The sequence below is a fragment of the Carica papaya genome, chromosome 4 (assembly GCF_054855325.1).
Source record: "Carica papaya isolate Zhongbai chromosome 4, ASM5485532v1, whole genome shotgun sequence".
Lineage (NCBI taxonomy): Eukaryota > Viridiplantae > Streptophyta > Magnoliopsida > Brassicales > Caricaceae > Carica > Carica papaya.
The window spans coordinates 13,526,784-13,548,048 of record NC_142312.1 but is presented as its reverse complement, the minus strand read 5'-3'; the positions used below and the strand labels follow the sequence as shown (position 1 = coordinate 13,548,048).

Sequence of the window (21,265 nt, the reverse complement as noted above, 5' to 3'; positions counted from 1 at the left end):
ATACAAGTATCATCTTTACTAAACTGACTCAGATAATTAAAAAAATATATATAAAAAAATAAATAAATAAATTATCTTCCACCGAGCTTTATCCCAATTCTCAGCAGTCAGCTGATCCAAACTATATGGGTGATCAAGACCCTCATTTTATTTATTTGTAACTTAAAGAGGCATCTGCATGATGTATATTGGCAGGATTGCGGAATAAGAACATGAATTCGAGCAGCTCCAAACACTTGGCACATCAATACCAATATACCAATTGAGCTTTTCGTTAGGCTTAAAATTCAATTGAATTTTAGTTTTGATAATAGCATTTTAAAAGTAACATTCTACATGCATTATAATGAGAGAGAAGAACATTTAGTCTCTGCCCACAGCAAGATGCACTAATAGCTACAACAGTAGAAATATATATAATTTCAAGAAACACATAACCAACAATTTCATAGTTGCAGTTGGAAGACATAAATAGATCCATTTGTACAATGATGGAACATTTTCTTACCAACAACTACTGGTACTTGTAAAACTGGGACTTGAGCTGCTGGTCATCCCTCCACCATTGGTGGATTCCATGGGCTTGTTTGAAATTCTCCACAGGGGTTAAGTTCACGGTCAGATTTGCAGATGGAATGAGGTGTATTGGCTCGCCCGGTGCATCCTTCCCAAGTGCACTCATCACTAGACCTCCTAGAGAATGTTGGGTTGCTACCTTCTCAATGGCGCCCACTCCTATCTCCTCCATTTTTTTCCTGTGTTCAAAGTATCCTACATATTCAGAGCACAAATGATCATTGGGATTCACGTATAAAAATGGAACCCACGCAGCAACTGAAAGAAATGGATCTGCAGTGCGATTCCTTTGTTGGTTAGCGTTCAAAGCAAGAGCAAGTCCAGCTGTGATCACACTGCCTGCAATTCGGATCCCATGTTTTACTTTCTTAGCCTTGATTCTTTCTATCGGGGGAGATAAAAATGGTGGATTAAACAGAAAAGATTCAAGATAAATGCCAGACTTGGCCATAGTTTTTCCAGCAAGCATTCCCATGGCAGCTCCCAAGGAATGGCCAGCTAACCACACATTTGATTCACCAACAGAGGCAACTGTGTTTCGAACTGCCTGCATAGCAATCTCAAACCGAGATGTCTGGTGGAGTCCATTTCGGATAATTTGGATATCTAGGTCGAAGTCCCTCGAGAAGGAATCTGCCTTAGTTATGGTGCCTCGCAAGGCAACTACATAACGCGGACTTCGATCAGTTGAATCATTACGAGGAGATGCCGAAGGGCAATATTCATAAATTGCACCGAATGTGCAAAAATCAACATCGTCCACAAGCTGACGAAGCAACCGAAAATGGAAAAACTCCCACCAGGGAGGAGCAAGAGCTTGAGAACCTTCGCGTTTTAGCTGGCGGTCTCGCTCTAGAGTGTAGACACCCTGAACCAAGCTAGCTGCTACTGACCTTTGATGATCTATATTTGTCCTGCATAAAATAGTATAAAACATTCTCTGTCTCAAAGTCATATTTGCTGATGCAAAAACAGAATAAACCATGCATCTTCCAGGGAATACTGTTAGCAGTTGCAACAAGTAAAAACTGTAATAAGATTCCTTTTTTCTAAAATCAAGCCCAATATGGGTCATACAATTATTAAGAACTGGCGAAAGATCAGAATTTACTTCCTCAAAGTGTGGATATAACCAAAGACTCATCCTCAACATAGTATTTCACAATATCCTGATGCTAAGATGTAACTCCATTTAGTTGTGTTGAAGGAGAAAACTTCTGTTTCTTTTTTTTGAAAATTCTATATATTAAAAGCTTTCTATTGTTGAAGAAAAGTATCATAGTTAATAATTTATCTTTCCCATAATATTGTGGAATGTAATGTAACTAGGTAACAATGTGTTTTTCAAGATATTATAGAAATTACAAAAGGGAAAAATCCTTTCTGGTCAGAGGAGCTACAACATTGCAGTAAGATCAATAATGTATATAGAAATAATGATTAATAAGGTCAAAATTACCAAAATTATTAAGGAACATAAACATCATTGATCATAAATGATGGGGTTGAATTATCATTATCATGAACAATGGGGTCAAAACAATTACCAAAATTATAGTTTGAAAATTACTTTTTTACATATGATACATAATATTCTTTCAAAATCAAAGTGGCAAATTACCCCAGATTAACACAAGGAGCTGCATCTTTCTTTTTACGAGCTTTCTATTTGTTATTAGAAAAATGATGTTTTCTATCCATTGCTCAAGTGTGTCATGTCTACTTTCTTAGCTATTAAAAGAAAAATAAAGGACTTGATACGGCCTTAGAGTTCTTAGGTTATTGAATTCAGATTCAGCAAAATCCAACAGAAGATCCTTGGACCATGATCGTTATTAAATGGGGAAGAGAATCTGAAGGTTTCTTTTTTTTTTCTTTGGTAGCAGAGATAAGAATATAATAAAAAAATATAGAAGATACTTTTAGAATGGTATATATATTTACATATCCCATGTAATATTTTTAAAATATTATTAGCAAATAAGAAAGCTAAAAGAAATTTGGTTAATCATTTTCTTACTTCCCCGGGAGACAAACAATTGTTCTGGAAAAGCTGTCACATTTATTTCTACAAAGCAGCTAATATTTACCATTTTTAATTAAAAGAATTGGGAAAAAGTAACTATACTTGATATCAAAATCTTGAAAAGCAAGACTGGCAATTGGAAAAAACGCAAACCTAGAAGCACAATCAAGCGATTACGTCCACAAAATATATCTGATGTGAGAGAACCACAAACGAGAATTGAACAGTGGATAGATTTATGCGTGTAGATGCAAATCGAAGTATAGACAATTCAGAGAGAGTGGAATGCAGTACCAATCAATAACAGTTAGGTGTAAGGGCCCTGAAAGGCTAAAATCATCCCTTTCGGAGGACATAGCATCATATGTTCTTCGAATTTCGTCTTCTCAGAATACTTAACAGAAGATCTGCGCACAAGGAAAATTAAGCAGGAATATATTAATTACAAGAGGAAATACCTTCACATTTTACCACTTATGTCAATAGCACAGATGAAGTTCACAGTGTTACCTAGAATAAACTAAACCCTGGACGCATTTTTCAACAAAATCAATCAGGAGAATTCATTTAATCCAGAATAGCAATAATCTGAAGAGTGGCAGGAGAAACGATTTAAAACACTATGCTTATACTATTTTGATTTGACCAAAGTCTAAATACTAATAGAATTTCTAATAAGTAGCTCACTCAATTTCACCATAACTTTAAAAGGCTGATCATCTGGTTTTGCTTCAAAACTTAAAAAACCCATTGGCAAGTAAAGAATCCACTTCCATAACATGCTTCGTTCTCGGACTCAATTGCTCAGGCACAAGGCTAAAATGTTCTGGGTTATACCAATGCTATACAACAAAGAAATTCATATTGTAATGCAATCCATACAAAAACTGGCCAGGACGTGGAACTAAAAGAATATGTGATAAGTCCCGTGTTTCACCTCAATTGCCAGATAATATCAACCAGCTCCCTACTCCCTCCATACAGAAATGTCGAATATTCTTCAGATGTTTCCTCATTCCTTTAAAACCTCTGGTCCAATATTACCAAATCCTACCATCAATAAACCTGCTTTCGTACTATCAAAGCCTATGTGATCGATACATCTGAACCACATAAACCCTACAGCACTCTTTCATCAAAATGACCCTCCTTTACAACCACAAACCACACAAAAATTTCCCTCCAAATGTTCCATTATTTGGACACCATTACCACAATGCGTGCAGCCAGCAGACCATAGAACCTCTTACGTCCCTATCCAATTGACATGGGTGGACTTTTCTAAATTTACAAACGATGAAGAGAGTGGCGCACAGGTAGCTCACCAGTAAATCTGAGGCCCTACAGGTACCCTTGCCCACAGAAAACCAAGATAGAAGCACAAGTGAAAAAATGCTAGAGCACTCCATCATACAGCCCAGTCACAGCCTTTCTCTTCACCAAAAGTTGTTAGTCAGGAAGAATGATGGTACTTAGAGATTCTATGTTGATTATAAAGAATTTAACAAGGTGACCGTGAAGGATAAGTTTCTTATACCTACGATAAACAACTTACTCGAGGAGTTTAATGGGCCAACCATTTTCTCAAAAGTAGATTTGTGGGTAGGATACCACCAGATCCGAGTGAGAGATCTATACAAGACTGTTTCGAACCCATCATGAGCATTACGAGTTTAAGGTAGTACCTTTCACACTCACCAATGCCCCAGTAACCTTCCAGGCATGAATGAATTCAATTTTTGCAAATATTTAAGTAGTTTATACTGGTATTTTTTTATGAACGTTCTGGTTTTCAGCAAAAGCACCGAGGATCACATTAAACATTTGGAGCCGGTGCTAAGGACAAAAAAAATCACCAGCTTTATGCTAAAAAGTCCAAATGTTTTCTTGGCCTCTGGAAAGTAGAATATTTAGGTCACATCGTCTGGAGAAGAGTATAGACCGATCCAAAGAAAGTAGAGGCAGTGACCATTTGGACGAAACGCACCTCTCGTAAGTCATTGAAAATATTGCTTTGTCTCACTGGCTACTATAGGAAATTTGAGGGCAACTATGGCATCATCAGTCGCCCCCTTACTGACATGCTGAAAGAAGACAATTTTAAGTGGACAATGGAGGCAACAGAGGCTTTTGAAAACCTTAAGCGATCTATGACAACAGCCCTGGTGTTAAGGCTGTCTGACTTTACAAAACCTTTCACCATAGAAGCTGATAACAGTGGGATAAGGATTGGTGTTGCTTCAATGCAAGAGGGGCAGCAAATTGCTTTTATTAGCAAAGCATTGTGCCAAACGAAAAGGAGTTTCTAGCAATATTGCATGCTATCTCCAAATGGAGACATTACCTAGAAGGAGGTTTCTTCGTCATCAAGACCGACCAAAAGAGTATAAAAAACCTCCTTGAACAGCAGGTTCATTCTATGACTCAGCAGCAAGGGAAAATGAAATAGTTGGGCTAGACTACACTATAATATACAAGAAAGAGGCTGAAAATCGAGTAGCTGATGCGCTTTCCCAAAGGAATTCGTAGAACCAAACAGAGGAAAACCTGAAAGCCACTGCCAGGGAATAATTGCATGCCTTACCTCTGGCCTCCATACCTGTCTGATTGCAAGAAGCGGAAAACAATATAAAGATGATAAGAAAATACAAAAACTTAAACAGGAGTTGATCTTCCAACCCACTGCAAAACCTCCTTTTCAGCTGGTCAATGGCATCGTTAAATAAAGGGAAGGACTGTGATTGGAAGTCACTCTCGGTTAAGGCAGAGAGTCTTACAAGAGTGTCATGATTCTGCCATTGGGGGACATTTAGGGATTAGAGGCACTTATAACTGGCTCAAGTAGCATTTTTCTGGGAATGCCTCATACAGGATGTGTTAGACAGGATCAGAAAACGCGATGTTTGTCAACGTTGCAAAACAAAAAGGACAGCATCACCAGGCTTGCTAAAACCTTTGCCAGTTCCTAAACAGGCATGGATATATATATTCATGGATTTCATCCAAAAATTACCTAAGTCTGGTGGCCTAGACATGATTCTGGTTGTGGTTCTGAGAATGACTAAGTATGGCCCTTTCTTAGGCTCAAACACCCATTTTCCACCCCCAAAGTAGCATAGATTTGTGTTGATAATGTCTACCAGCTACATGGACTGCTATAGATGATTGATAAAGTTTTCAGCAGCCTATTTCAGGAGGAGTTCATGCGGCTCACAGGGACCAAGTTGCATATGAGTTCCACCTACCATCCCCAAACAGATGGACAGACCAAGAGGCTTATTCAATGCCTTGAAACTTATTTGCGGTGCATGACCTTCAAGAGGCCTCAACTTTGGGGAAAATGGCTTCATTTGGCAGAATGGTGGTTTAGCACTACCCACCACTCTACCATCAGATTGAGTCCCTTTCAGGCCCTTTATAAATTTTTCCCACCTTATCATTTAGAGGTCCTTGATTTTGAAACACCAACAGCGAAGGTGGAAGAATATTGGGAAGAAAGATAGAAAATGATCAGCCTCCCTAGACAACAGCTGCTATCCGTGTAATACCTAGTTCTGAAATTTGGATCGGAATTAATTTTAAAATTAAAAATATATATATATATATATATATATATAATTTTTAAATTTATAAATTTTTATTTAATGTAAAATTAAGAAAAAAAAATAGGTGAAGGATGAAATTGAAAACAATTTTGAAAAAAAATGAGTGAAAATTTGGATTCGGATGGTATTTTTTAAAGAAATATCAGAAACTGGGAGTTAAAACGCAATTAACAAAAAATGCACCATGTAGGACCGGGGTCAGCAGCCCCAACAAACCAGAGCGCGCCACGTAGTAAGGCACGCTGACTCGATGCCACGCAGAAGGCCACACTGGCAATCCGCGTGCCTGCAATCCGACAACCCGGATGCGTTCCTGCGCGCGTGGATGGTCCGGATTTGTTCACACCTCAGACACGATCGGACGATCGCGATTAAACACGATGAACGGTTCATATTCATTTTCTCTTTAAACGCGATGAAAGGCCTAAATTTAAGGGAGACGGGTATAAATATCTCACTTCACACCGAACCCAAACTCTAACCGCCAGCCCCCCTCCGAAGAAGAAGAACCAGTCGCCGGAGAAGGGAGCCGACCGCCGCCCCCCGCCACGCCGGAGCCACTTCCAACCGCCAAGAAAAGATAAAAATTCTCTTATTCGCTCGGAATTTGATTTTGAACACACTCATGGCCAAATCGTAGCAAAAGGAGCAGCGGATGAGCCGGAAACTGCGGGTAAATCCGGTAGCGCCACTGCGAGAAAAACCAAAAATCGCTTCCAATGAGCCCCTTCCAATTTCTCGTTTCGTGCGATTTTTCCATCATTGTGTTCACCATTATGTTTTCTACAAGTTGACCCAAAAAAAAAAGCCCAACCGTGAAAGTGAGCCGGCGGAGCCCCTGCATCGAAAAATCCCACTGCCGGTAAGTTTTTGTTTTTCGACTTTTTTCGGCCAACCGTGTTTTCTCACAAGAATGGGTACAAAACTAGCCGAAACCGACCAAAACTGACCAAAAACGGACAATCCGAAGCAAACCGCCGCCACGAGCGGCGGTACCATCGCCGAAGCACATCGGTGCTGCTGTGCCGGAATTTTAAAATTAGTCAGAAAATATTTTTAACACCGATTTTGGGATTTTCTATATATTTTTAGGTACATGAAGTGTATTTTTACCTCTGCAGAAAAATTCAGGAACTGCCAGTAGGCGCAGCTGAAAGTTCGGTGTTTCGAACACCGATTCGAGTAAGAATCATTCACCTTATTCCCTATTATGGAGTTTAAGTTTAATTATAAATAATACGGTATTTTGCGTAATTTAGAAAAATTCGATAATTAATTACAAATTACTAATAGAAGCGGAACTGGTTATTTATTACTATTTGTCCTATTTTAACTGATTGTTTGATTTTACAGTTTTAAATACATGATAATACACTGAAATTGGTAAGATGATTCAGTTGTGTTTTCTTGATGTATGTATTGCTTGTCTTGCATGATTTACAGTTAAATTGTGAAACTAAAAATTAAATGTAAATGGAAAATTACTTGGTTAAATGAATTAATGAAACGGTTATCTTACTGAATAACCTGGGAGATGGTGGACGGACCGGATATATAGGGAACCCTACCGTAAATGTTACCTCATACCAGACGGAGTATCGAGAAATGGCATTTTTGGCGCTCATACCGGACGAGGTATGGGGACGGCCCAATTCACCCTCATACCGAACGGGGTATTGAGGGATGGTACTTTTGGCGCTCATATTGGACGGGGTATGAGGACGGCCGGTTAGTTGACAAGTTTTGTTATGGGTTCACGCGTGGTGGGACATCCCTATGTACCCACAGGGATACCAGTAAGCAAATAAAAAAGGAAAAGTTGTTGTTCTGCTTAATTGATTATGAGATTATGATGTTATTTGTGTTTTTACCTCTATAGGTCGGTTTTTGAAATCCCGCTACGATAAATATGCAATAAATGATTTTATTTATGATAAATGAATTTACTTAATTTAAGAGCTCTATTAGTTATTGTTATAATTTTTACCAATCTTTATTTTTGTATCGGTAAGTAGTGTGATATTCTTACTGTGCTAGTGTAGCTCATTCTTTCATTAACCATTTCACATCAAGAGAACCAAGATCCAGATTCCGATCAATAAGAGAATTGTGGATAGTCCACCACATTGATTCCCTTCAAAGGTTAGTGAATATCGTCTTAAAATACCTAATTATTTACTTTTCATTTACTTTCTGATTTTTACTTGTTTTTTTAGAAGGGTAATTCTCGTATCCCTATTGGGTATTCTAAATTATTGTGTAAGAAATATAAACCCTAACTCTATTATTTCGCTTCTGCATTCAATTAATGTCTTTATCTCCCTTTCAGTTCTGGGGCGTTACAATCTGCCCACAACAGGATGAAATAAGTCGTGGATAGTCATAAAACAAATAGATAATTTGAATAACAGAGGTTGGTCCTCCTAAAACTGCAGTTCTACAGACAGGTTTCAGTGGCATACAAAAAGAATTTGAAGCTTTTCGCAAAGTATTTTTTGGACCCTTTACCATCAAGAAAAGGATTGGCCATGTAGCCTACAAGCTGAAGTTACCAGAAAAATCCAAAATTCATCCAGAATTTAATGTGTCTCAGTTAAAAAGACACTATTGAGGCAACAAGCACCATTTTGAAGATTTGCTAGAGCTAGACCAAGAAGGAAGATTTCAAGTGGAGGAGCCACTTAAGATTCTATAGGACCAAATTGTGTTCAAGGAAGGCAATCCCCTTAAACAAGGGCTAGTTCAGTGGCTTAACTGGGAAGAAGAAGATGCCACTTGGGAAGATTTTTTTTTAATAAAAAAAATAAAAAGTAAAATAATATATTAATAGGCACCAAAGGGGAAAAAATAAAAAGTAAAATAATATATTAATAGGCACCAAAGGGGTACCAACCCATATACAAAGAACTTACAAATCTAATAAAATGTCAACAAGGTCCCCACCTCCATAAGATAAAGATGATGACCCAAAATCAAAAAGCCAAAACCCTGGAACAATCTATTTCTGATCCTATCAAAATCCCCACCTCCATAAGTTAAAGAGGATGACCCAAAATAAAAAATCCAAGACTCTGGAACAATCAATTCTTGATCCTATCAAAACCCCCCACATCACTAATATTGGGAACAAGATTCTTGTTGAGGAAGGGGAATTTTTAGGACCAACACTCCCTACACAGTAACCGATCCAGGACCTGCACCAGTGAAACCATTTAAGGTTTACTAGAGGAGTCCGCATCCTCAAGCGGGGAACCCATGAGGTTACACCAAAATGGTAGTAATTAGCCAAAATAATTTTGCTAAGCTCAGAATAGTTACTGGATTCTTAGATTAGTTATATAACTGTTTTTCTTTATAGCTATGCTCTTTATTTCGGTGATATTCTGTATTATGTACTATTCTATTTTGAATTAGAATTTACAGTAGAAATAGGACAGTACGAATGTAACGAGAACCTATGCAAAAATTTCAAAGAAACATCAACCACTCTTCCGAGAAATTTATTTTCGGATTCTCTTCTCTCTAATTCTTCTATACTCTCTTTCCCTTCTGCTCATTTTCTTCTTCCTTAAGCTCTCTATTCTCCCTCCTCTTTTTCACACTCTGCACTTTTCTCTCCAAATTTTTTTCCCTGTTTGGGTCTATGTCTAGGGCTCCTAATACATTACTTGACAGGGAGGAATTTCCTAATCAAGATTGGTCACCAAAGTCTGAAATACCTCCTTCAACAACAAATCACTATTGGGACCAACAAAGATATCTTGCTGAATTGCACAGTTATGATTTTGACATCATTACAGAGGGTAAAGATAAGCTTGCAGCAGATGCTATCTTTGGAACTCATGGTGCTGAACTACTTCAACTCATAGTTTCTAAGCTATTGTAGTCTATGGCTGCAATTAGAGAAACTTAGTGTGAAAACCTTCACTTGAAACTGTTGATCTCTCAACTTCAATTAAAAAGCTTACAAAAAGCCCATTAACGTGGGATGACAACATCTTGTGAAGTGAACACAGAGTGTGATTGGAAACAACTCTCAACTCAGATGGTCACTAATACAACTGTACAATCAGTCCACTATACTAGGTCATTCAGGAATGCAAGTTACTGTGAAATGGCCACAAGCTATGTTATACTGGAAAGGATTCGAAAAAGATGTCAGGAACTTTCTCAGGCATGCTGCACTTGCCAACAATTTAAACCTGACAGCATGGAGCAAACCGGACTACTATAGCCACTTCCAGTCTCTGAGAATGTGTAGTGCAGCAATGGCATGGATTTCATAGATGGTTTTCCCCCTCCACAAGGCAAGGAATCCATCTTTGTGGTCATGGGCAGGTTAAGCAGATACATCCATTCTGTTCCTCTTAGATATCCCTTAGTGCTAAAACAGTAGCCCAAGCTTATTTAAACATCATCTTCAAGCTACAAAAGTTACTTATCTCTATGGTAAGTGACCAGAACTTCCTATTCCTCAGCAATCTTTGGAATGAACTGTTTCAACTCCAAGGAGTAGTCATTCATCTGCCTATCATCCACAAACTGATGGCCAAATAGAAATTACTAATTCATGTTTGCGAAAATATGTGTTTGCTGCATGACTAGAGAAACCCCTAACTGATGGTGCAATAAATTTCTTCAGTAGAATGGTGGCAGAATAGATCATTTTACACATCAGCCAATGCTACAGCATTTGAAATCCTAATGGCTATTGACCACCATTATATTTACCCTATTTTCCAGGAGATACTCCATCAAGGCTGTCAATAGATTTCTCACTTACAGGAACTTACTCTCTCCTTGTTCAAGCGACACCTACAAAGAGTGAGAAACTCAATGAAACAACAAGCTGATTGCCATAGGTCTAACTGCCAGTACTATATAGGTAATTGTCTATGTCAATTTGCAACGAAACAGATAACACTTCAGACTGACCAAAAAGCTCTCCCCTGCTTAACGTGGATCCTACAAAATTGTTGCTCAAGTGGGACAGGTTGCTTACAAGTTGGATCCACCACATGACTCTTCTATCCATCCAGTTCTTCACGTATCTCGACTGAAGAAGAGTTAAATAATATACAACAACCTATTCTCATTCTTCCCAACATTGATGACTTAGAGCACCCTAGACCCATTGCAATATTAGATATAGAATTGTTCACAGGGTTGAGCTCCAGCAGCACAGCTATTTGTGCACTTGAATGGCACTTAACCTGATAATGCACAGTGCACTATCTCTATGACCACCAACAATATTATCCTGACAAATTGACCCCTGTGAATAAAGGTATTTCTGACGTGGGAGGATCTGATTTAGAGGGCAGTTGATTCAGTTGCGATTTAGAGGGCAGAGCTAATCATAAGTAGTTAGATCAGTTAGAACAGAGTAATATGCGAAATTAAAGGCAAGAGCAGTGCACAAATAGACATACAGATAGTAAAAGAGGAATGCTTGATTGAATAATGCTTACTTCCTATTATCTTCTTTCCCTTCCTTCCTCCCTCCTTCAACTATTCCTTTCCTCGTCTAAATGTCTTTCCCTTCTGTTTGAGCACACCTGCACAGTGGAGATATAGCTTAGGCTGTATCACATTCTTTCCACCTCAACGAGTTTAAGATAGGTGATGAAGAAAAGACGGGCGAAAACTATAGCACATTCATCAAATAAACTATGATGATATGCAAGAAAGGGAATGCATGAAACATACACGCACTGATTCCACATATGCGTCTAATCTACATATTTTCCAACTAAGCAGGAATTCTTCTGATAAGGAAAAAATATAAGAGATCGGAGAACATTTTACTCTGGTAACTTCAAGGAAGATGATAAAACCTACATGTACAGTGCACTGTTCATTAAAAAAAATGAAATCCAACTAAGCATAAATCAACAGCCAAAGCTTATGTTAAGTTGAAATCCATAAATGACGTCCAACGAGAGATAATGCTTAATTTGAGCTCCAGAAACAATCGAATCGCCATTGTCATTGTTATCAGGGAAAAAGATGAAGCGAAGCAACGCGCACGAGAACTGTTTTCCAAAGGAGAAAACACCGACTAGATCGGTGACACCACGCGTACGATATGATTTGGAACGAAAGAAGAAAAATGCTTATCACGCATTGACTATGGTAGAAAATGCTTAAGAAAAGAAACTAAGAGCTAGATTAAAAAGACAATGTACCTTGAATCCCCTTGATAAGCTGAAGATATAAAAGATTAAAGGTATGATAGGAACTGGACATGAATTAAGTTTTGAAATGACTGGGTCGGAAGGAAGATGTTGGTTGAGGAGGCAAACCAGAGGAGCCCGTCTTTTCTAAACATGGTGGTGTCTCGGGTCGGGCATGATTAGGTTCCCGGTTCCGTGTGTGAAACGACGCCGTTAGCTTACTCATCAACCGATGGCTACTGCGCACATTTATGATGGGGCCTCCAGGTTGGGTTGCAGAAGTTAGGTCCAACCCACTCTCAGCTTCTTCACTTCCAACCAACACCGCAGGAGATGCTTGTCCTATCAAAATTTATTAAATGACTTAATAATTGATATGCACATTTAAAATCATTAAATTAATAATTAATTCAAAATGATTTAGCTCCATACTGGAGAAACAATTTTTTCCGAAAGAATTTTCAAGGTTTTTTGTATATAAAAATACATTTTTAATATTCAAATCAAAGTTTTACATATTTTAAAATAAATTTTATTGATATCATCTATTGATAAAATTACTTTTGTATATCTATAAATTATTTTAAATGATAAAATTAATTAACATTTTTTTTTTTTTGCATAATCGTTTTTAAGTACGTACATGTGTGTATATTTATATACCCATTACAGTTAATTTTACCTCAGGAATTATGTTTTGCATTTTTTACGATTGGCTTTTAATTTATCATGATCAATTAAAATTATTGAAGATTTCATTGTACAATTCAGATTTTGTCGACATGTACGTTCAGAAGAAAGTTGAGCATCGCACTGGTACATTAAATGAACGATTTAAAGTGGAAATTTATTGAGCGAAGAGATCCTTCAGACCATAAATCCTGTGGTTGCTGGTTCGGAGAGCTCTGTTTGAAATAAATTTATGAATTTGTAAAAATTTTCATTATTTTATTTCATTTAGATATTATTTTTTTATATCATCTTTCAAAAAAAAATTCACAAAAGTTTCACTATTTTTTCAACTGAATCAAATTCATCAACACAAATTCTATTTTTTTATTCAATATAAATTTATAAAAAGATTCAACTTTCCAAGATTAGAAACCGCAAACTGTTGAAGCCTATAAGTCAAACAACAGAGAACCAATATTTTGCAAATTACGACTTATAAGGAGCATTGATAACAGATTAAGAGATACTGATAACAGGTATCGTTACGATCTCTGGAAAAGCCTGTATATTTTACGTTTGTAGCAACGGTGACAAAATTAAGAGATATTGATAACAGACGTTGGATGTGTATTACTACTACAAAATACAGTCTCCTTCCTCCTCCGTATAAATCAAAGAATTGACACATTTCTGCATGAAAAAAAAGTTGATTGAAAATATAGTATATCTACTTAGACCAAGCCACTGAATCAATTTCTGCCTGTGCACTCCTGTATAACTCGAGCCTCTTTGCAAGGGCACTCCGTCGCTCCATGATTGCAGGATCTTCATTCAACAAGGCTGACAAACGCTTTTGCTGCACCATATATTCACAAAAAATTTTAGATTTCACTTGAAATAGAGGATAGATATTATATACAAAATTTGGAATTTGTCCTCACATCCAGTTTGCCCAACTCAGTGAAGAAATGATCGAGTAAGCTTCGTTTTGCCTCCCGAACTTGACAGTAAACCACAGACTTGGGAATGGAGTTGCGAAGACTTGCACAGACCATATTGACATAAGACAATACGGTTGTTCCTGTTCATAAGTATAGAAGAAGACAAATTTCATAGTGGTAGATATGAGACTGTGGATCTTTGAGGGCTTTTTGCGACATTTTTCTACGAAATTGAAGACAAAAGAAAACTTACCAATTCGCCTCAGATAAGAATCATTGTATCTATCAAAAATTGAATGTGTTGGGTTGCCACCCTTGTCCACATCTTGTGGAAGCTTCCGGAAGAAATCGACAGTCAGATAGCTACACTCCATGTCAACCAGCTTAAGTGTTGCCTTTTTGCTTTCTTCCCGCATTCTTTCAAGTGAATCACAAGCTGCATTTGTAACCTCCACTCGAAGAGCAGGGTACTGCTTTAGCTCCTGAGAATCAAGCAAATAAAGAATGATAGAACATTTTATTAGTTAAGCATCTGTCTCAATCAAGCACCGTGGATGCTTTATAAAGTTTATACTAAAAGCTCATATAAAAATTGAAGGGATCTGATTATTTTATATAAATAATTTATAAATAATTCTGTTCCTCTTCAATATGCATGCTTGCAAACATGGTCTAATATATGAACCAAAAACCAGGAATATGTCCTGTTTTCAAATTCCCTTTCTTTTCACATGAATGTCATAATGCCAATGCTGTGTTATAAGAGTGAGCTGGGACTTTCACTTTTATTTTCCTAAATTCACGTATTTCTAATACCCCCATGCCTACAAGTTTGGATCAACCTTCCTTTTAAAAAAAAAATTTATTTGTCACTGACTATCACATTTATTTTTGTCTATTGAAATGAAAGACATTTTGAAGCAAAGTCAAAAGAATAGTAGCCGTTTCTTTACAAGCCTAGAGATAACTGAACATGTTTACTTTATAATAATTGAACATGTTTACTTTATAATAATTGAACATGTTTACTTCATAATAATTGAACATGTAGGAAGTCCAACAATGATGATCCTTTTTGTGCCACTTGGAATGAAATAGAAGCATGTACTGTTAAAGCATTGAGACACAAAATAGGACAAAGAAATAATATTTCGTTAGGCCAGGAACATACTGGAGTCTCGCTGATAGCTTTGTGGATGAGATCCTTCAGTATTGCATGAACCTGTGAATACGATTTGAATGAAAATAAAACAAATCAATCCACAGTGAATTGACAGAGTGCAACATCCAATCTATTCAACAATTATTGATGTGAGGGAAGTCAACCTGTAGGTGAACTGTGGCATACAGCCATGATGCATGAAAGCAAAGAGAAAAAAGAAAGACAAAATAATAAGGGCTGTTTACAGAATTGTCATGGAGAAACACACAGGTGAATGATATCATTGAATGACTGTCTTGAGACAACTGTGGATCAATAAATATGATGACCTAGACCATGGTTTGATAAGGAAGATTAACTATGGAGACCTTTTTCATCAAAAAACTAGGAAGAACTTTTCTGAAAGAATTAAGTACCTTAGGAAAGTTTCAAAAATAGTGACTTGTTACTAAATAACCTCATGGACAAGGAAAATGCATTTTTAGAAACAAATATATATATATGGTGAATCAATTAATAGAAAACAAACAAAATGCTTAATATAATAGTTTTCATGCATACCGCATCTACAGCTGCCTCAGCAGGACCTCTGATAGTGATCAAAGAAGATTCAATCAGGCGTCGGTATCCTTGCTCAGGAGCTATTAAATGAGGCTGATATCCATCAGCTTCAGTGATGAGCTTCCGAATATTTTCCATGGAGAGTTGCTTGTCAAATTGCAACCTTTTAAGCGCAGCAGGAAGTTGGTTATCGAAAACATTGTAAATTTTATCACCACCAGGGCGCCTGTGGGACATGCATACACAAATCAAACATATCTTTGTTTAACACTTAGAATTTGCTGCTTTCAGCTTGCTCTAAAACGAAGCTAAAAAGGGGTGATCGAGGAGATAGTGAAAATAAAATACATACACTCCATCAAGATGCTCCTTATATATCTGATCAAAAAGACGACAAATCTCCATGATTGAGTACAATTTCCCCTGTATGTCACAAAGCACAAATATTAGCATTTCTAAAGATCCTTTTTTGTCACACGACCACACACATGACTATTCCACTATCTGTTCTGACCTTTCGGATCAATGAAAGGTAGTAATAAAATGATCCCAGCACTAATAAATTTGACCTTAAACAAGTGTCTAAAATAATAATTTAAGAAATGATGCAGCAAACTTACCCCAGCATCAGCTGCAATAGGCTTTCCAAGGCGACTCAATTCAGTTTCAAGTTCTATAATTGTTTTATTAATAAGGGATTGGATGCCAGGGATTCTGGACTTGATTACAGTTTCCAAATGCTGAAAAAATATGAACCATTATGATTAAGTTCTCAAGACACAGTTAATATCAAAACAAGGAGTATCTTGATTTTCTCCAAATACAAAAAATTAATTACTAATATAAATATTTCCTACCTTTGAAAGCACTTTTGCTAGATGCTCAGAGCCCATTCTATGAGCAAGGTGCTTATATTCTGGGGTATTAGCAAAGTACTCTCTCTCTCGACGTCGAGCAGCAATCATATCAACATTCTTGTTGATATCTGCTTGTGAACGATTCACGACACCAACCCAAGGAAATTTTAGTCGGTAAGCTTTCCCTTCCAGTATCTGAAGCAAACCAAGATATGAGTATGATGATGCCAAAGACATGTAATGCTTCCAAATGCTCGTAAGCATGTCTGAAACATATGATATATAATTGCCACATGTTCAATAATTTCAAAAGAAGAAAAGGAATTTGCAACTAATTGTGCCATGCACTCAAGATTATACAGAGAAAGGGAGGATCCTCAAAGAAAGATGTGAGGTTACTCATGAAATTTGTTGCACATGGAGACATTTGGACCAACTCAGTCCTATCACCATCACTGGACACAAGTCTACTCATGTCCCTGGGCAGCTCAGAGAACAAGGTAAAGAGTCACTCATGAAAATTGATGTGCAAGGTACATCATCTGGCAAAACCAGTATCCTTGTTAAGCCAATTGTACACAGGTCAATGTGGAACACTTAACAGATAGTACTGAACTGGCATTTCCAGACACCATGGCTGTGCATCAAAAGCCAGAAAATATTCAAGTATATATAGTCACGAGACTTCTCAACAAGAATTCTTCATGTTCTTGTCTTGTAAAACTGAAGATGAAGTTAAACAAAGAAATGGACTGCATCATTTGGATGTCGCCATGAAAACAAGAAACTAAGAGCGGCTTACATCGACTGCATCAGTTCCCTTGTCCATAAGATCAATCTTCGTCAAGACTCCAAGTGTCCTCTCCCCTGAAAATTTTCATAAAAACACTTGAAATTTTGGAGAACTATCGTGGTATTTCAAACTTTTCCTCAATATAGAACTCATTGACAACTGTACAGTTTATAAGACAGGAAATAAACTTGAAATTTTATTGAGTGATCAAATAATTCTCCACTGGGAAAATCTGAGCAAGCTTAGAAAATATTAAATAAAAGTTATATAGTAGGCAAAAGAACTGTTTAATAATTCAAATAAAATTTGAAATTTATTTTGAGCATCAAATAATTCTCTATGGGGAGAACGTGAGCAAGCTTAGAAGAGTATTAAATAACAGGTTTAAGTAGGGAAAAGAACTGTTATTAATTCAAATAACAATATCAGAAAAGGATACCTGTAGGATCCACCTCACGCGAAATTTTAATTGCATCTGACGTAGCAAGATCTTGGTTGGCTGGTGAAATTGCCAAAATAATACAGTTGGGCTGCATACAGTTCAAACTTTCATTAATGCATTAACCTTGAAAATGTAGATTTAAAAGCATATTGAAAAACATAACATGGAAATTCAAAAAATCAGTCAAAGAAAACCACCAAACGAGGACCAGAAAACCACTTATTCTGGAATTTTTCTCATACAAGTATAAATGAAGCATTCAAGAAGCACGTTTAACTATGGTAACAAAATAAAGAAGGAAAGCAAAAGAACGAAAAACTGCAGGCACTTGTAACATTATTTACCTTTTCAATGTAGGACCGGACCATATTTTCAATATCCTGCACAATACTGTCTGGTTGACCCTCTGCATCACCCAAGAAAATAAGTTAGCCTCAACTGCCAAATTATACAACAAAGCATGATGAAGAATTCAACCTCAATTTGTTTATGGTAAAATGTCACTTTTTTATTTTATTTTTTCTAATATTTTCTGAAGAAAGGAATTCTAACTAGTTTCTCAAAATCTTGGTTTAATAATTCTCGGTTTCACCAGAAGGACTGGAGGCATAGAGTTCAGTAGCCAAGTATATCAATATCCTTTCGCTTGATGTTATTGTCCATAGTAGAAGTAAAACAGTAGCACATAGAGTTTTCATCAGGATTTCACACGGCAGTTGACTTGATAGCCTGCAGATGTGTGAGCAGTTTATGTTTTGTTTACTTATCTTTATCTGCAGCAGTTTTTCGTTTTGCTTGTAGCAAAGAGTTGGTTACTTCAGCTAAGATAAGTCACCTAAACTGTAGAGGTAGCTATGTGTCATTATCTTGTCCTAAATATGAGTATATATAATCAGTTCTGCATGAAATAAAAAGGAGGCAGAGAATTAATTAAAAGTGTACTTGAGTACTTCTTTACACAAAGCAGCGGGTTCTTTCTTAATGAACCCAAACTTTTCCAGGAAGAACAGGCCAGAAAAGCAGAAGAATTCAAATGCGTTCCGAGTTTCTTTTTTTTTCTTATGATTTTTTGTCTCAAGCCCTATAACCAGACCCCAGGGGCTAAGGAACATATCACTTTAACTTTCCTTTGACCACGTAGGAATCCAACAGAAAGCAGGAGAATAAATCATTACACGTAAAGAACTAAAAAGCACATGAAACTCACCAACTGCTACTTTTGTAAGCCCAGGAAGATCGATAAGTGTCAAGTTGACAACTGCAAGACCAGATAAGAAAGTTATTATATTTGAAAATCATAACGGGGATATTCCACATGGCAATCAGGTTTTATCCCAAAACAACCATTTTATCTCATTAATTAACAATGGTGTGCTAAAGCAATAAAATTTCTTGAGTCTAATACCTTCGTTTGTACATAAGAACTAGCATTCATCAAAGGTAGCAAGGAGCAGTAAACAAATGAGATTCACATTCCTGCCCTTACCATTAGGAGAATATATACTGAGATGAATTGGAACACTAGAAATTTGTTTGGTGCGGCCAGTTTCTCGGTCAGTCTCATCTTGAATCTCCTTCCGCACAGCAGCTACATAGATTTAATTATCATTAACACTTGCAACAATAACACGCATAATATCATGTAATGAGAATAAAGCTAAGAACAAAAGTAAGAGAAAGATATCTACAGAAATCGGTGAATCGTTTTCTCGGAAGGTGAAGAAACTCTGCGTATTCTCTGCTGCCTTCCTCACTCTTATGCAGCTGCAGGACAAGGGGACGACGAGTAACAATCCCTGCAAAAATTTTGTTGCAAAAACGTTCACACTTAATAAGGATATGGCAACAAAAAAGTGCATCCATGAGTGTAAGAAGATATATCACCAGATCCTCGGGGCAAGAAGTCCTTGCCCACAATGCTCTCCAGCACCGACGACTTCCCTGAACTCTGTTAGACAATTATCAATAAATAAGAATAAAGAGATATATTTCGCTCGAGGAGGAAGGGCAAGACAAACGGTATAATCATTTGGGGGTTCCAGAACAGCATTTTCCTTTCATTAACACTTAAAGCAAGTTATGAAATACAAAATAAAACCAAAATAATAGCAGTGCTCTCCTCTCTACATAGTATAAATGTTACTATCCCCAAATAATAAATACCTGTAAGGGAAGATCAAGGAGCAGTAATCTTAAACGCAATCCACAGATAACCTTACATAATATGCGTCATTTAATTTACTTGTACGTAAGTTGGAAAAGTAGGGTTCTAGTCAAAGCTAAATTTAAACAGAAGATCTATGAGACTAACTCGCCATTAATCCTTAATAACGCTCGTGCTTTCAAGATCCAAAAACTGTCAAAGTTGGTGAAACATAGAAGAAAACCAGCAAATCAAGGCCAAAACGAAAACAATAACGATTTCAGAACAACATAACAGCCAAATATGAGATTAACAAGACAGTTAAGCAAAACAAGCTTAGCTCTATGAAACAGTGAGTAAAACAGATAATAATGAAATTGACGAAAGAAAAAGGAGTCACCTGACCACCGACGACGGCGATCGCGGGCAAGGAGTCCCAAAGAGTAGGCAATGCACTTGTATCTCCATGGTCACCAAGCGCTGTACATGCTCTCTGTATTTTGTTGACCAGAGAAATTAGATTCTCCATTTTCCTGAGAGGTCGGTGCGAAGTAAGAAATCAGCGCCGGCGACAGATAACAGCGCGATCAAGTGGATCCGATAGGTTCCCGGCGGAAAAGCGTCGCCGTTGAGATGAGAGATCTGTGATGGTGATACGCCCTCTGCCGAGAGAGAGAGGATTTGGAAGTTTAAAATGACGGAGTAGAGAGAGAGAGAGAGAGAGAGAGAGAGAGAGAGAGAGAGAGAAATGTAATTGTGAGAAGGTAAAGAAAAATGAGAAGCGCGTTGTAAAGGGAACAAGAGAACGGCAGAGACGGTTCCTAGGATTTAGCTTTGCTTGATCCTCCACGAGTAGCGAGATTTTGGATGCAACGTCACTTTCTACTCGTACTAATTATGAAAACAGAAAACTAGTTATTTTACTAAATAGTGCATTTAATTTAATTAATTTCCATAATAAAGTGTTCAAAATGATGACTGTGTCCTCTTTTATAAAATTTTAATGCTTCTGTTCAATCAATAATAAAATAATTTGAATCTTGCAGAAAAATTCGATAGTTCATTTCAATTTTACGTGACTTATTTAAAATTAAATCTTTAATTAATTTGTTTCTGTTTAATTTTATAAATATCCAATATTTTACAGTTTTCCTTAAAAGTAAACTTTTTTGAAGTGTTGATAATTTTAATAAACGACAGTGTGGTTTAATTTAATTTATTTCAAAAATTAGTTTGTTTATTTGTATTTTAAATCCAGATTCAATATCATACTTGAAGTGGAATAAATTTGTTGGTGAATTATAAGATATA

At 36.9% G+C, this 21,265-nt stretch overlaps 2 protein-coding genes across 5 annotated transcripts; both read right to left on the bottom strand.

Moving 5' to 3' along the window:
* Positions 1 to 393: 393 nt before the first annotated feature.
* LOC110812391 (alpha/beta-Hydrolases superfamily protein) lies at positions 394 to 12,567 on the bottom strand. Of its 4 annotated transcripts, XM_088217891.1 has the most exons (5): positions 12,396 to 12,567; positions 11,917 to 12,268; positions 11,679 to 11,765; positions 2,897 to 3,009; positions 394 to 1,490 (listed from the first exon to the last, which is right to left on the bottom strand). In XM_088217891.1, the coding sequence occupies exons 4-5, from the start codon at positions 2,956 to 2,958 to the stop codon at positions 515 to 517; spliced, it is 1,038 nt and encodes a 345-aa protein (XP_088074017.1). In that variant the 5' UTR covers positions 2,959 to 3,009; positions 11,679 to 11,765; positions 11,917 to 12,268; positions 12,396 to 12,567; the 3' UTR covers positions 394 to 514. The 4 variants fall into 4 exon arrangements, with proteins under 4 accessions (XP_088074017.1, XP_021894853.1, XP_021894854.1 ...); XM_022039161.2 differs by lacking the exon at positions 11,917 to 12,268; XM_022039162.2 differs by lacking the exon at positions 12,396 to 12,567 and having other exon boundaries at positions 12,049 to 12,384.
* A 1,012-nt stretch (positions 12,568 to 13,579) lies between these two features.
* On the bottom strand, positions 13,580 to 20,740 carry DL1 (dynamin-like protein). The gene is made up of 16 exons (XM_022039125.2): positions 20,355 to 20,740; positions 19,696 to 19,759; positions 19,500 to 19,607; positions 19,298 to 19,399; positions 19,019 to 19,069; positions 18,156 to 18,217; positions 17,809 to 17,899; positions 17,379 to 17,443; positions 16,577 to 16,771; positions 16,340 to 16,459; positions 16,072 to 16,142; positions 15,720 to 15,945; positions 15,168 to 15,218; positions 14,250 to 14,478; positions 13,997 to 14,136; positions 13,580 to 13,911 (listed from the first exon to the last, which is right to left on the bottom strand). The coding sequence occupies exons 1-16, from the start codon at positions 20,481 to 20,483 to the stop codon at positions 13,783 to 13,785; spliced, it is 1,833 nt and encodes a 610-aa protein (XP_021894817.1). The 5' UTR covers positions 20,484 to 20,740; the 3' UTR covers positions 13,580 to 13,782.
* Between the last annotated feature and the right edge of the window lie 525 nt (positions 20,741 to 21,265).